General features: G+C 44.1%; 1 protein-coding gene across 1 annotated transcript in view; it reads right to left on the bottom strand.

The window, feature by feature from the left end:
- LOC102456594 (3 beta-hydroxysteroid dehydrogenase type 7-like) overlaps positions 1-16583 on the bottom strand; it is a 30673-nt gene that overhangs the window by 13158 nt on the left and 932 nt on the right. Inside the window, exon 2 of the mRNA XM_006114227.5 lies at positions 4764-4919. Within this exon, the coding sequence (XP_006114289.3) occupies positions 4764-4919 (156 nt within the window). The remainder of the gene's footprint in view (positions 1-4763; positions 4920-16583) is intronic.

Raw genomic sequence — 16583 nt, forward strand, 5'->3', positions numbered from 1 at the left:
TGATCCAACCCGCAGGCACACTGCCCCACCTCTGTGCGTGAGTCAAACAGCTTGGCAGGCCGGATCTGGCTTGCGGGCTGGATTTTGCCCATTCCTGCCCTACACAACGGAGTTAAGAGCTTTCGCCGCTTAAGAAACGATGGTCAGATCGGGCCTTCTTGTTAGCTTGTGGTGATTTAGACCAGGCCTGGCGTCTGCTTTCACAAAGACCTAACACGGGGGGAAAAGCCTTCCTGGAACAGACAGTGGCTTAAATGAAGCCACTATTGTGCCAGGCCTGTTTTCTCTGGGGACTCATGTCAGCTCCATGCCCGCTGGGGAGGTAGAGGTGAGGGGGAATGAGACAGTTGTCTAGGGTTGCCAGATGGTTAAGCAAAAATACCAAACACTCACCCTCCTCCCCCCAAAAAAGGAGGAGACCAAAGCAAAAAAAAAAAAAAAAAAAAAAAAGGATTCCAAGAGTTATTAATCAAATTAATCAATCAATCAATCAGCATGGCCCCTTTCAGAGTGCCTGCAGAGGCAGAATAGGGATAGGAACGGGGAGAAATTGAGCACTAAGACCCAGGGAAGGCATTGCTTCCCCCTGGTCTTTAGGTTTTTTGCTGGTGGTCATTTTGTTCAAGCCAAAACACAGCTAAACTGGGAAGCTGGGGGTGTCGGGGGTGTCGGGGGAAGGCCGGGGGCTGGGCCCAGTTGCCGAGTGTTTTGTAGGGTTGCCAGGTGTCCAGTATTTTCGCCTCCTGGTCAGGAAAAAAAATCAGAAAACACTGGACATTTTAGGCGACCGGTATTTTTTAAATTTTTTTAACGGACAGGAAGCGAAAATACTGGACTGTCCAGGTCAATACCGAACACCTGGCCAACCTTACTTGCCACAGGGCCTGGTGATTCAAAATGGCCCAGAGCACCTACCCACCACTGCTACTCCAGCAGCTGCCAGAGCCCTGGGCACGTTAAGTTGCAGCTGGAGCCCTGGATGGCACCGAAGGACTGGCAAGAGGCCCTGTCCCCACCTCTTCTTCCCAAGGCCTCACCCTTTTCGGGAGCACAGAGCTGCCCCCTTTTGCCCAGGGGCCAAGCAATTCTGTCGGCTCTCCTCCCCAGTCAGCTCTTGACAAAATTTTGAAGCTGTGGCACTTGTTATGATTCTAGGGCACTTCTGGATCGAATAGCGGTGGTAACTGTGGAGATCTTGCAATTGTCCTCTCAGGAACACGTGTGTGGCAATGTCAGAGTTACGTCTGGGTTCTGAGTGCCCCCAACTCTTACTGAAGTCATGAAAGCTGGAGGAATTCAGCATCTCTTAAATCTGTGTCCCTAAAATCTCTCTAATAGTCCTATCTTGACATTCAGCTTTTGCTCTTGAATTTTTATATATTTGCTTGCTTGGGATGGTCATTCTTTGGCTGCAGATAGTATGCGTCTGTGTAGAGCCTGATTTTGCAGTGGTGCTGAGTAGCTACCATATGAAAATGAGCAACATTTTAGGAGTTTAAACTTGAAGACTCCCCCCCCCCCCCAAAAGGGTAAGGCGTCCCAATCACTAATCACTTCTAAAAATCTTGGCCCATACCTGTTTCTCTGGGCTGGTTTCAGAAACCTTCTCTGTTAAACTGGAAAGTCCTCCAAGTTCACAGAGATGTGTAAGTTCCTTGTGAGTTCCTCTGCTGATTTCAAGTAGACAATGAAGAGAGGATCTTACAAAGCCATTAAAGGGGTCTCTCGGAATAATACCTGCACTCGCAAAATACACACATTGGCCTTGAAAACAACACAGCTATGGAATTCAGATGTTGCCCTTGAAGGCAGCAGTACATTTCAGGTGCCCAAGAATTAGCCAAATAAGAAGTAAAATATATAGATCATCATTGCCAGGGCTCGACAAATCACTGAATCTACTCGCCCACTGCGAGTAGATTTCAGCCAGTCGCCCTGTTCACAAGCAGTGTGCGCATGCGCAATGTGGGTCTTGTGCATGCGCAGTGCGGGGCTGGCGAGTAGGTTTCGCCGCCGTTTGTCAAGCCCGGGTCATTGCAGTTAACTATGAAATCAGCTAGTGGCTGCTATAATGAGGATTTCATTTTTTTTATAACCTGTGCTTATTCACTGGATTTATGAACCGATTTTATTTAAGCAGATTTGTATCTAAGATGGAAAGGAAATCTGGGTAGGCCGTGACAGGGAGAACACTCTGTAGACAACTGTAGCGCCCCCTCTCCACCTGGTTACCTTCTTTTAAAGCCAATCTCCTTTCAGGTTCGGATGGATAGGTCTGGGTTCTTCTGGATCCCGCCACCTACTCAATTTTATTCTTTCTGATTGATGTACTTGGTGGTGCCTCCACCCCCCTCACTCCTTCCTAGCAGGGTCACCAGGGCAGCTTGGGAGGAAAATTCTAGCCCAGGATAATCCCCACGTATTTGCCAGATAGTTGGAGACTCCCAGAAAATAACACAAACACATACACTATAATAAACACAATTATATTAAACAAGAGACAATTATAACAGAACAGGGTAAAACACTATTTTTAGGGTCACCGGTGCCCAGCAACTGTGAGGTTAGTGTCCCGTTGGTACGCGTACTTTGTTGGGGCCCTTGATGACTGTTGACCACACAATCCTCTCTGCAGTGGTTTAGCAGTGGAGCTGACTAGGTCCAGTACAGCCCAAAGGACTCACACATGGGAGAAGGCAGCAAATCCCTCCACAGTTTAATATGCTGCAGGTAATAAAATCCCCAAACAAATTCCCTGACTTACTAACTAAAAATTGGTGCACTCACACACTCCATGAATGAGCCTCAGGTTGAGAGATGACTCAGTCTCTGCAAAGGGCTGCTCTCTTCTCACCGGGGTCCTCTTTAAGCAGGAACCAGGCTGCTTCGGTCCCAGAATTTCCCCTCACCGCGAAGGGGTGCAGGGCTCAAGATGCAGACCCCACAACTGCACCACAATTCAAAACTATAGCCTCCCAGGCCAGCCTCCAGACCCACCCAGCAGGCAGCAGCCCTGAACTTGCTGCTAGAGCCCAGCTGACCATGCAGTGACTCTCTCACCCAGGGAGCTGGAGCCAACTCAGCCTGGCTGGGGAAGCCTCCCAGCAAACTCCACAACTGGGAATCAACAGTGGAGACATAAACCCAGCTGAGGGATCCTGCCTTCAGGTCCCTAGAGGCCAGTTCTCAGGGGGAACCCTGCATGCAGGCCTGGGGCTTACTAGCTCCCACACACTCAGTCCTCCCCTTTTCCTGGCTGGCTCCAGACTCCCCTCAATAATTGTCTCTCCTTCCCCCTGGGAGGGGCATCTCACTCCCCATGGGTTGCCGGGCAGACTCTGGCCCTGGTAGGGAGGGGGAGCCAAGGCAAACTCAGAGTGCCTCTCCCTGAGCTGCCAGCAGACAAAGCCCCGGGAATCCAAGCAATCTCCTTGGGGGTTACACAACCTTGCATGTAGGTAAGGCCTTATCCACACAGCCAAGTGTACTGCTTTAACTCGATAGGTGTGATTAAAGAGGTACCAGTGTGGACGCAGTTATACTGGCATAAATGTACTCATACCAGTATAGCTTTTTATCAGCACGACCAAGGCTAAAAAGGACTGTTGTGATATCTTAGTCTGACCTTCTGTAGACCAGGCCAGAGAACCGCCCCGTCATAATTCCTAGAGCAGATCTGTTAGACAAACATGCAACTTTGACTTAAAAATCGTCAGTGATGGAGAATCCTCCGCAACCCTTGTAATTTGTTCCTATGGTTAGTTTAAAGACAATTTGCCGTTGTTTCTAGTCTGAATTTAGCTAGCTTCAGTTTCCAGCCACTGGATCATGTTAGATCTTTCTCATCTAGATTGAAGAGCCCATTTTTAAGTTTATATTCCACATGTAGGGACTTATAGACTGTGGTCAAATCGCCCCTTAACCTTCTTTTTGTTAAACTAAACAGTGCGAGCTCCTTCAGTCTACCCCAATCGGCCCCATGTTTTTTAATCCTTTAATTATTCTCATAGCTCTTCTGTGAACCCTCTCCAATTTATTAGCGACCTTCTTGAACCGTGGGCACAAGAACTGGACACAGGATTTCAGCAGTAGGTTGCACTAGGGCCAAATAAAGAGGCAAAATAACTTCTCTCCTTATATTCAAGAGTCTCCTGCTTGTGCACGCAAGGATTGTATTAGCTTTATTCCCTTATCATCATAATTCTAGAAACTGTATGCTACTGGGAGCAGAGATCATCTCTCTGTTCTATATTCATACAGGACAAAGCTGCAGGCTGTCTTAGGCCATGAGCGGGCCTCTAGATGCTATAACAGTATAACTAATCAATCATAATGCATACGAGTATATCCACAGCGGCACGAGAGGTTTATACCCTTATAACTATTTAGGTTAAAAATGTCTCTCTCTGCCCAACCAATATAATTATCCCAGTGCAAAATCTGTGTGCAATTCAGGCCCTATTTGCCAGGGACACTTTTTTCCCCTCTTTATGTAATTTGGCACTGCATATATAAAACCTTGGTAGAAATAGCAGCAAATGTCATTGCTTGGTCTGAGTTAAGGTTAGGAGGCAAAGAGCAAAACTTTCCTGCTATCAAGAAAAGTTCACTTTTCTAATCCATCATGCGGGTGATGCTTCTGCACTATTGAAGGCCAAAAAACACTACATTGATGAGGATCTGTGTCATATTCTACATAACTCCACACACAGATGAGGCGTGAATATTAGTCTGTACTTAATTCCTTGCTTTAAAGTGCTTACCTGCAACATTGACAGCTTCCATGTCCCGAAAGGGAACAAGGTCCATGATGTCCACAATACCAGCTGTGTGAATAACCAGGTGAACTCCCCTCATGGCAAAGAGGAGCAGAGCATAGTCTCGGATGTCGCCTTTCATCACCGTCACACAAGTGGAGACTGGAAAAAACGTGTAACTCCAGATGCAGACATAAAAAGGTAGAAAGGAGAATCCCGCACATACACCCCTGTTCTGCATGGGATGAATTAAACCCAGTGCCATTTGCTACCCCTGAATCTGTTGCATCAGGACAAACTATGGCCCCATGTCTTCTATGCCCAGAAACCTGGGTCATCAGCTGGTGAAAGTCCTTGGCTCCCATAGAACCCTGCTTGCTTGCATGCATTGTGGCAAGGGCCTGTTACTATAAATGCCTAGCATTTGTATGCAGCATAGTACTGAACAAGTCTGAACTAATTACTTGAAGCCAACAGGGCCACACAGATACAGGTGAGCAGAGACTGGCCCAGCTGCTGGTGATAGGGGGAGCAGAAGTTCACTGTGATAGAAGCCCAGTAGAATTTAGCAAGGATGAAGTCCTGCAGAAATTAAACCCTGTTCTATGCCAATTTCTTAAAAACATATAGAATAAAATGAAGAATTATGGTTTGGTTTAAAAATGGCCCAGGGAAATCTCCTTGCCTATTATATTCCATGAGATTGTTTTCCATGCAACCTGTGTCTTGGGTCTCCTTTCTCTTTGGCTCAGCTATGCTGCACCTGCCTACTTCTGCAGCTGCTACTAGTTGTGTGCATACTTCAAGATTACCAATGGAAGGCTGCTAGACAACTCTCCAACACTTCATTCTACCGGCCACTATCCTCTAATCCCATAGAAGAGTACACAAAAAAATCTACACCACCTACTCAAGGAATGACCGGAAAAAGCACAGGAACAAATTCTCGCAGACACACCGTTATAACTCAGACCAGGGATATTCTATCGTCTACCCAAGATCCATAAACCTTGAAATGTAGGACAACCCATCATCTCAGGCAATGGCTTTCTTACACTAGGACTGTCTGGCTATGATGACTCCCTCCTCAGACACTTCGCTATCAATGCTCCCAGCTTTCCTCGAGACACCCCTGACTTCCTGAGACAACTACAATCCATTTATTGGTGATCTTCCAGAAAACACCACCCTGGCCACTATGGATGTAGGAGCTTTCTACACCAACGTTGCACACATAGATGGACAACAAACCATCAGGAACTGTATCCCCAGGGAAGCCACGGCACAACTGGCTACTGAACGTTGTGGTTTTGTTTTCACTCACAACCATTTCAGATTCAGGGATGATTTATACCTTTGAGTAAGAAGCACTGTCGGGGTCCCTGCATGGCTCCCCAGAATACCATCAGTTCTGACTTAGAGCAACGATTCCTCAGCTGCTGTCCCCAAGTGCCCTTCCTTTACTTATGCTACATCGACAACATATTCATCATCTGGACCCACAGGATGGAGGCCCTTGAGCAGTTCCACTGGGATTTCAACAATTTCCACCCCACCATCAATCTCAGCCTGGACCAGTCCTCACAGGAGATCCACTTCCTGGACACGACAGTACAAATGACTGATGGTCACATAAATACCACGCTATACTGGAAACCTACTGAACGCTATACTTACTTACACACCTCGAAGTTTCATCCAGAACAAATCACATGATCCATTGTTTACAGCCAAGCTCTAAGATACAACTGCATTCACTCCCGTCCCTCAGACAGAGACAAACACCTACAAGATCTCTAGCAAGAATTCTTAAAACTACAATACCCACCTGAAGAAATGAAGAAATAGATTGATAAAGATAGGTGGATAATAGAGATTATTTACTATAGGACAGAACCAACAAAGAAAGCAACAGAACACCACTAGCCTTCACCTACAACCCCCAGCTAAACCTCTCCTACACATAATCAAGATCTACAATTTATCATAGATGACAGTCCCTTGCTCTCTCAGACATTGGGAGGCAGGCCAATTCTCGTTTACAGACAGTCCCCCAAATACTCACCACCAACTTCATACCCCACAGCAGACACACTAATCCAGGAACCTACCCCTGCAACAAACCCCGTTGCCAACTCTCTCCGCGCATCTACTCTAGTGACACCATCACAGGCCCTCACCACAGAAGTTATACCATCAAAGGCTCAGTCACATGCACATCTATTAAATGTACTATATGCCATCATGTGCCAACAATGCCCCTCTGCCATGTACATCGCACAAACCGGACTATCTCGATGCAAAAAAAAATGGACACGAATCAGACATTAACACAGTTTTAGGCTTGCAAGTTGCCATTCTCAAACAGAAAAACTTCAGACACAGACTGCAGAGACAAACTGCTGAGCTGGAAGTCATATACAAAGTTGATACCCTGACCCAAGGTCTAACTAAACAAACACATGGAGTGGCTGTTGCATTAGAGGAGGTAATTTCCCATTCAGGTACTTCTTACCACTGTTGGAGATGAGCCTCTCCCATTCTGATTGAATTAGCACTGATGTCACACTCCCATCTCTGTATCCTTCTTTTTTTCTGTCTCTTTCTTTTTCTCTTCATTGCCCGAGGAAGTGAGTTGTAGCTCACAAAAGCTTATGCTCTTATACCCTCATGAACTGGTTAGTGAGTCTTTAAAATGCCACCGGACTCCTTGTTGTTGTTGCTGAAACTGACTAACAGGGCTACCCCTTAATACTTCACTTCAAGAGGTGGTTCTGGTGCTCAGGCAGGATTTAGCCCATTCTTTTCTGCTGTAATTCAGAATACTTGGCAAGAGGTTGGCTGTTTGTGTTCTTGGTCTGTCTCTAACAAGCGTGAAGGGCATTACCAGGGTTGATTTGGCATGGAAAGGTGCTGTCCCCTTAGCTTGGGGATATGGGACTCAGAGGGCACCATATTCCTCTCTCACAAGGGGGCAGAATGACAGCCATGACAGGATGGTGGTCAAGGCAGCAGATTTCTGGCCATTTTTAGGCTAGAGCCTCTATTCCTAGCTGGCTTAGACCTGGTCTCAGGTCAAGGTTCAGGGCCTGCAGTTACAGGCTACTCCTATGCTCTGTGCCTCTACACCGCTGTAAACGTCTCTTCAGGAAAACTCAGCCTGGAGGGGACCAGCATGAAGGATATGTGTCTTCTATAGCCATAGCCCCAAAACGTGGCCTGCAGATTGCACATGCAGCTACAGTCTATCTAGCCCCGTCTAAAAATGCTATATCCATTCACAAATACTGACTTGCCCTGAGACCCAAGGTGGAATGCGGAGATGGCCGCAAGGTGAACCCTGGCTGAAGAGGTGGAGAACCCCTGTGAACTAAGGTCTAAAAGGTAGTCAAGGATAGAGGGAATAAGGGCTTCCATAGGGGAGCCTGTAGGGGAGCCTGCACTATCCAGCCTTGGCAATAAATGGTTATATCTGCCTGGTCCAAAGTGCGAATTTCTGGCCTGTCTCAAGTCTGGTGCAACAAAACACGCTGGCAGGGCCCGAGAGTCAGGAATTGTTTTGCATAACGATGCAGATTAAGCCTGGTACACGAGACCACGTCAAGAACACACAAGACAAGCAGCCTTGTGCTGCCAATTCTGTTTCTGATGAGCACAAAGTACAGATGCAGCCACAAAACTGTTAACTGCGCACAGAGCAGCAACATCCTGAGCCGTGGGATGTACCTCAAATAGGGCATTGAGCTTCTTACGTATCCTACACAAAACATGATCAATTGGTAAATAGTATTAGAACCACCACGTCTCTCTTTGCTATAAATTGGGTTGAGTAAAAACGATCAGTGGAAGGGAATGGGCAGGATTGACCCACACGTGCTGCTCAATGTAACTAGAAGCAGTTAGGCCCTTCACACTGGCTACATCAGTGGTGGCGTTCCTATGGGTGGGAAAAGATGGCACCACTACCTCCTGCCTGGCACTGTAGGTAGCATACGGGTGAAGTGTAAGTGCATTAGGCTTTATTATTGTATATAGTAGATCTTTTAGTAATTGCTTTTGCATTGCTTTGTGCTGTATTATTAGCTTTAGAATTTATAGTATTTAAGGTTTAAATTGTATAGTCATTGTTCTTTAGTAATTGTAACTGTATTAACTGCTTAAAGCTTACAATAAATAAGAAAGTGGTTAAGTAGCCCTGAACTGTACTGGTTTCCCTTGGATCTAAAATAAATCAAACCACATGACAATTGGCATCACGAACAGGATCCGAGGGACCCAGACAGGCTCAGGAGGTTTGGGAACTACATCACTTTCCAGGAATTGTAAGGGAGGACAGGATAAGGACTGGGGGATGATGTTGGAATGGGCACTTGATAACCTCTGGACTGTCCTTGTGCAGTTTACAAGCTGAACTCAGCTGCTGATCAGCTGGGATTGAGATAGAAGTGGAGTAATTTGGTAAAATCATTGATTGGCAGTTGTAAAGCAACAGGAAGCTCTAAAGAAGAATAGGAATAAAAGTAAAAGAGCTAGAACTTTGCAATTAATATAAGATGGCTTAAAAAGCATTCCACTGTATTAGCGTCCCAAATACATGAAAATTTGGACTTACCCCAAAAAAAGGAACCAGAGGTTGTGATGACTAATTAAGAAGCCCACCCTTCTTGCTGAATTAGTAATGGACAAAACCTGTGCCCGTGGAAAGGGGCCATTCTGCAGAAAAAGCAGGATCAGGCCCAGACAGATAAGAAAGCAAATAAGTGTGTGTGTGTGTGTGTGTGTGTGTGTGTGAGAGAGAGAGAGAGAGAGTTAACTCTGTGGAGTCTGGAAGGTATTGAGTAATTGTAATATGCTAGAAGGAAAGCTGTTATAGGAAAAGATCCTTTGTTTCTTTACAGCCTTTCTGAAGGAAAAATGGGCCCTTTTCCAAAGGAATATCTGCAAAGAATCCAGGCAACCTGATTTAATAATTTAGCCATGGTCAGTTTAGTGGAATTCACTAAAAGAGCATAAGGGAACGTAATGTTTGTATAGCTATGAGGAAATAGTGTAAATAGAAGTTGAGTGTGTGCGTGTAAATGTATGTATATATTATGTAAATATGTGAGGTTTCTAGGACATAACCAGTGTTTTTGGATGTTTATGAAATTCTGTTTTGTAGGTTTTAGGTAAATGAATTGGTTTTGTTGGAATAATGCCATTTCATTCGGAGTTGCAAAACTGACAAGACACTTTTGCCAGATATTGGTAACTAGTGTTGCTTAGGTTTTTACATCTAGCATTTAACCCTTAAGATATCTCAATGCTTTATATTTTTTATAGACCAAGATGTGGCTGTTATAAGAGGCAGCCAGAATCAGAAACATGGGAAAAGAGACTAAGGGAAGAGACTCCGGATTTCTTGTTTTTGGCAAAATAGCAAACAAGCAGGACTTTAAAATTAACAACAATCAGAGTGCTAAAGTTTATTTTGTCTCTTTTAAGGCAGAGACTCTAAGCTGCTGATAGTTTTGAATATCAGAGCGAACCAAATCATGTCTGTGTTTGAATACAAGTGGCAGTAAAAGAGGAATTTGCTCTCATGCATGATACATCTATATATTTTTAATTACCCACACCTCCAGAATAAATCAAAGCCTATGCAAATATATCAGAAAGACATGGAATACACTGGCATGAAAGATAATTTTTTTAAAGGCATAGAAAACATCCACTTGTAAGAAAATTTATGCTAACATTATTGTTTAATCCTGGGATAAATTTAATGTTTATAAAGAGCAAGAATCAGGTGGTGGCATGGTTGTTGTGGCAAACTTGATGGGCTGGCATAGCTGCTAAAGTTGATTCTGAAACTATGTAAGTAACGCAGAAGTTGAAGCAGGTAGGTACAAAAAGAAACTGTGTAGCAAGTAAAAGAGTTGCAGACACTGGAAACTTAAATTCCTGCGAATGGTAATAGCTTAGTATGGTAATGGTTTAAGCTAGTAAAGGTAATATTTTAAAGACTAGGCAGTTAAGCAAAGTGGTATGCAACATGAATAACTGATAAACCACAAAGAGTGCGTAGGGGGTGTCCCCTTTCCTGAAGTCCATGCAGGGGTAATAACACTGCTCTTCAGCCAAAATGCTTCTGAAATAAATGTAGTCAAACATTACTAATTCTGGGTCACTGAGAACGAAAATGATTTTTAAAATTGTTGATTGGCTCTAGTTTTCAAGATATGCTATTGGGTCAGTATATACGACCCTTGACTTGCGAATGGCGGAGGATAAGTGAGTTATAAAGGGAAGGGATCTCAATTTAAACCAGAAATGACTAAAATACATCTTTGACTGGATCTATGAATAAATCTATGACTGGATTTGGACAGTACTTGCTTTTTAGACAAAACAATGAATGATGCAATCTGAAGCTGGTATTGCGTCATACATGATAGGAATTGCATCATGTTATGCCAAGAAGTCATGGATGATGCAATCATAATGAAGCTTACATCACTCTGCTGAATAAACTGCCCTATATCAGCTCTAGAAATCATACAGTGTCGTGCTCTCTTATTTGTCAGTGTTTGATTTTGCAAAGGGACACATTTCTGTTTAGCCAAAGTGAACAGAGATGCCTTGTACTTGTGTGAACAGTGCAGATAACTTCTGCTATGTTTGTGGTGAAGTGACTTTTGCATCATAAAAGCACAGTATAACCACTATGGTTAAGAAAGCCTATCACCTTTATTTTGGCTGCAAAATTGGAGATCAGGACAAGAGGTGGGCCCCACACATATGCTGCAACACTTGTGCAACAAATCTTCGCCAGTGGTTGAACAGGAAAAGGAAATCTATGCCTTTTGTAGTGCCAATGATTTGGAGAGAGCCAACAGATCATACTAGCAATTGTTACTTCTGCATGGTGCCTCCAGTTGGGAAAGGTGTGTCAAAGAAGAAAAAGTGGACTGTGCATTATCCAAATATTCCATCAGCTATACTGCCAGTACCCCACGGAGAAAGACTGCCGGTTCCTGATGCACCAGAATCATTCTCAAGTGAGTAAGATGAGGAAGAGGAGAGGATGAAACTTCTGGTCCTGAACCATCAATGTCACAGGGCCCACATTTTCTCCCATCCTCCTCCTCTGAACCACACCTCATAACACAAGATGAACTGAATGACATTGTCAGGGATTTCGAACTACCCCAGAGTAAGGCAGAGCTGTTGGGCTCCAGAGTACAGCAGTGGAATCTCCTGGCAGGTGATGTTAGGGTTTCCATGTTCTGTGACTGTCAAAAGGATGTTGTCCCATTCTTCTTCATGGCAGGTGATCTTGCAGCCTGCAACAACATCGATGGTGTGATGGCAGTCCTCAACATCGTTCACGATCCAGATGAGTGGAGACTGTTCATTAATTCATCGAAGATGAGTCTTAAAGCTGTTTTGCTGCATAATGGCAATGTTTTGCCATCAATTCCAGTTGGTCATGCAGTCCATATGAAGGAAACCTATGACAACATGAAACAACTTTTGAAGTGCATAAACTATAACCAACATCAGTGGCAGCTTTGTGGCGATTTGAAGGTTGTTGCTCTCTTGCTTGGTCTGCAGACTGGATACACAAAGTACTGCTGTTTTCTCTGCGAATGGGATAGTCGTGCAAGAGATTCCCACTACATCAGGATAGATTGGCCACTCCGACAGTTATTGGAGCCTGAGAGGAAAAGTGTTCAGCATCCACCACTTGTTGAATCAAGGAAGATTTTGTTACCACCCTTACACATCAAGCTGGGTCTGATGAAGAACTTTGTCAAGGCCATGGACAAAACACAAGCAGCTTTCAAGTACCTCCGTGGAAAATTTCCAAGGTTAAGTGAAGCTAAGATAAAGGAAGGTGCTTTGTTGGTCTTCAGATTTGTGAACTTCTTCGAGATGATGCATTTGACCATGCACTGTGTGGTAAGGAAAAGACCGCATGGAAAGCCTTCCAGTTAGTGGCACTAAATTTTCTTGAAAATAACAAGGCAGACAACTACAGGTTGTTGGTGGAAAACCTCCTCAAGACATACAAAAGCCTTGGTTGCAACATGTCACTAAAGATAGATTTTTTGCACTCTCATCTAGATTTTTTTTCCACTGAACTGCGGAGCAGTGAGTGACGAGCACGGCGAGCAATTTCACCAGGACATTGCAATAATGGGGAACGCTATCAGGGCAAATGGAGCCCATCAATGCTTGCAGATTATTGCTGGACAGTGACAAGAGATGCTCCATTTAATGAATACAAGAGACAAGCCAAGAAGCGCCGAGTAGACACTGAATAGGACTAAACTATGTACATAATAGTTTTTTGCCTTTTGTTTCATAATAAATTTTATTTATATAACCCTTTTGATGATTTTTAAAGTGTTACATAAACAGGACAGATGAAATATTATCATGTAAAGCAACCACAAACACATGAAAAGACCTAGGTTTACAATTTATGATTAAAACTCTACTATCTACACAATATACAGAGACGTAAAATGTAAAACCTTAAATATCTTGGAAACAGTAGCCAATCAGTTGTTTTAATTGTCATATTTGAATTCAGCACATCAAAATACATAAGAAATAGCACAATTTATCTCTGAAGCAGACGACTTCTAAAAAATTGTAGACCAGTGTAATGGGAAACAACACGTGTCCTCTCTGCTTTAACCCCAGGATGGGCTAGTGAACAGCCTGAATCTCAAGGCTAATGCCTGGAGACTGGGGGTCATCATTACCATGACTGCAGGGCACACCTGTTGGGTCTTAATCTCATGCAACAACTTAATTTTTGTGCCAGGGTATATTTAAAACCCCAAGAATAGTTTTGTATTTTCTCCACAGATGCTGTTAATCCTATTCCCATGGATGATGGAAGCATTTGAAGGTCAACAGACTGTTATTTAAACAAGAACAAATGTAAACAAATTGCTGCTCCACATCTGATATCTGTCAACTTGACCTGTCCTTCCCTGCTCAAATACTGTATGGGGTAAGAACCACACTCCTGCATTATCATTTATCTCCTGACTGGGTGACTTGGACCACGGACAGTATCTCTAATATCACCTCTGGAGTTACAGGCTGTATTTGGGTCTACCCGGAACAGAGCTCGCCAGCATCAATTTGGGAGTGTGAAATGAGAGCACCCTTGTCCCTCGCAGAGATGGTAACCTTACCTTTGAATTCAACATCTCAGTCTGAAATAACATGAACTGGACGTAATGGGCAGAAGATACCAAATATGTTGCTGAAGAAGTACACAATTGGACGGGGACTGCATATAAGACTTATGATCATTCATTGATAAATGGACTCCAGCTCAAATTTATGATTATAATCACAGGTGTTAATGGTTTTCTTGATTGTAACAAAGCCAGATAGGGTATTGCATTTGGGAACAAGCATAGGGGGGACCTATAGACATTGACTGGGTAAAGCAAATTAGGTGGACGTGGGAACATAGATGGGGTTGGTGTGGGAGAGACACAGCAGGTATTATCTCTCCACTGAACCCACTAAACCAGGGGTAGCCACTCCACCGGGTAGTGGGAGTGTTCCAGATTCTCCCGCAAACTTAAATGACCTACCTATTGAGGCAGGAATGGCTATTGCCTGGGTTAGAATGCAAACCTTTGCAATTAACCAAGAGGAAAGACAGGCTGGATTGGTGCAGAGCGGGCACAAGGTGATCCTGTCACAGTCACTACCCACCCGGTGTACACAATGGAAGCTGTTGTCTATTAATATTATTTTCCCAAGCGCCCGCGGGTTATCAGGCTATATTCATGCCTGTTTATCAGTATGTCCCTGTCCCCATTATTGTAATGGGGTGGATTTGGGCACCCAGGGTGATAGCCAAGAGGTTTCTACCATCGGGTGACTTATTAGATCACTGTGGTTGTCAACAGTAGGGAAAACATGAGTGGTATTGTAAACTAGACAGCCACTCTTGGCCCCAAGTGTATATATTAACAGCAAAATAGGCCAATTGCAGCAGGCCATTATCACATATGGTGCAGCCTTGCTCAAGGAAAGACAGACATCTATTACTATTATATGTCATTAGAAGTAGTTGCTTAAGATGGCTGCATATATAGAATAGGTAGCAGGGCAATCTTGGTAGATATATATTTGCAGGATATTTACTCACAGCTAGTACACTTAAGTGTTTTAATCCACCCTATCATATTGTTATGTATCCTTATAGCAGTGTTGATGCTTTTATGGCTGACTCTGTCTCTATATACAGCAAGCGGTTTCTCATGTGGCTCATACTAAAGAGCAGTTAAGTTGGTACATTTCTGACCAGATATTTTATCACTGCAGACTTGACTTGGTCGAAGCGGGGAGTGTAGGGGAGCCTGCACTACCCTGCCTTGGCAAGAAATGGTGATGTCTGCATGGTCCAAAGTACAGATTTCTGGCCTGTCTCAAGTCTGGTGCAAGGCCAGAGAATCAGGAATTGTATTGCATAACAATGCAGATTAAGCCTGGTACACGAGACCACGTCAAGAACACAGGACAAGTGGTCTTGTACTGGTACTTCTGTTTCTGATGAGCAAAAAGTACAGATGCAGCCATGAAAGTGTTAACTGCGTACATAGCAGCAGGATGTACCCCAAATAGGGCATTGGGTTTCTTACGTATCCTACACAATACGTGATCAATTGGTAAATATTATTAGAACCACCACATCTCTCTTTGCTATAAATTGGGTTAAGAACAACTGGTGGGAGGGAATGGGCAGGATTGACCCACACATCCTGCTCCAGGTAACTAGAAGGGATTAGGCCCTTCACACCGGCTACGTCAGTGGTGGCATTCCTGTGGGTGGGAAAAGATGGCACCACGACCTCCTGCCTGGCACTGTAGGTAGCAAACAGGTGAAGTGTAAGTGAATTATACTTTAAGAAAGTGGTTAAGTATCCCTGAAGTTTACTGGTTTCCCTTGGATCTAAAATAAATCGAACCACACGACACAGTACCCTAAAGTTGATATAAGATACTCAATTTGCATAGCAAAATTGAGTATCTTATTACGATTCTATTTCAAAATAACTTATTTTGAAATTTGGCACGTCTACACAGCACCAAATTTTGAAATAAAGCCCTATTTTGAGACATCCCTAAACCCTCATGGAACGAGGGCTACAGGGATGCCGAAATAGTGTGCCTGTTATTTCAAAAAATATTTCGAAATAATGGGCAATTTGTTAAGACATAGGGTAGCTATTTCGGGATATCTCCAGTATCCTGAAACATCTGCTCAGTGTAGACATATCTGGAGTGTGCACCTCTGGGAGGCCCAGATGGAGTAATGTTTCCACTTTGCCAGATACATGGCTCTAGTGGAGGGTTTTCTACTACCTAGCAGTGCTCTCTGAACTCATTCAGAGCATTGCCATCTGACCCTGTCAACCAGGGAGCTTCCAGGCCATGCAATGGAGAGATTGGAGGTTTGGGTGACAGAGACGGCTGTAGTACTGAGTTATTAAGTCTGGGAACAAGAAGACGACAATGGGTTCCTCTACTGAGAGATTCAGGAAGGTCATGAACCAATGGCTGTCAAGGCCACGCTGTTGCTATGAGATGAACTGATCCCACACCCCAAGGATCACCTTGTGAATCAGCGGGAAGGTGTGTGTGTGTGTTGGGGGGCATACAAAGTCCGGAGGGCCAGAGTATCTGGAAGGCATCTCCCAGGGATCCAAGGCTGTGGTTTAGGAAGGAGCAGAATCAGAGACACTTCCTGTTGCTGTGGGTCATGAATAGGTTGAGGTGGGGAAAACCCCACTTGTGGAAAAT

This window comes from Pelodiscus sinensis, chromosome 21 (assembly GCF_052426305.1).
Source record: "Pelodiscus sinensis isolate ZL-2025 chromosome 21, ASM5242630v1, whole genome shotgun sequence".
In the NCBI taxonomy this organism is placed as follows: Eukaryota; Metazoa; Chordata; order Testudines; family Trionychidae; genus Pelodiscus; species Pelodiscus sinensis.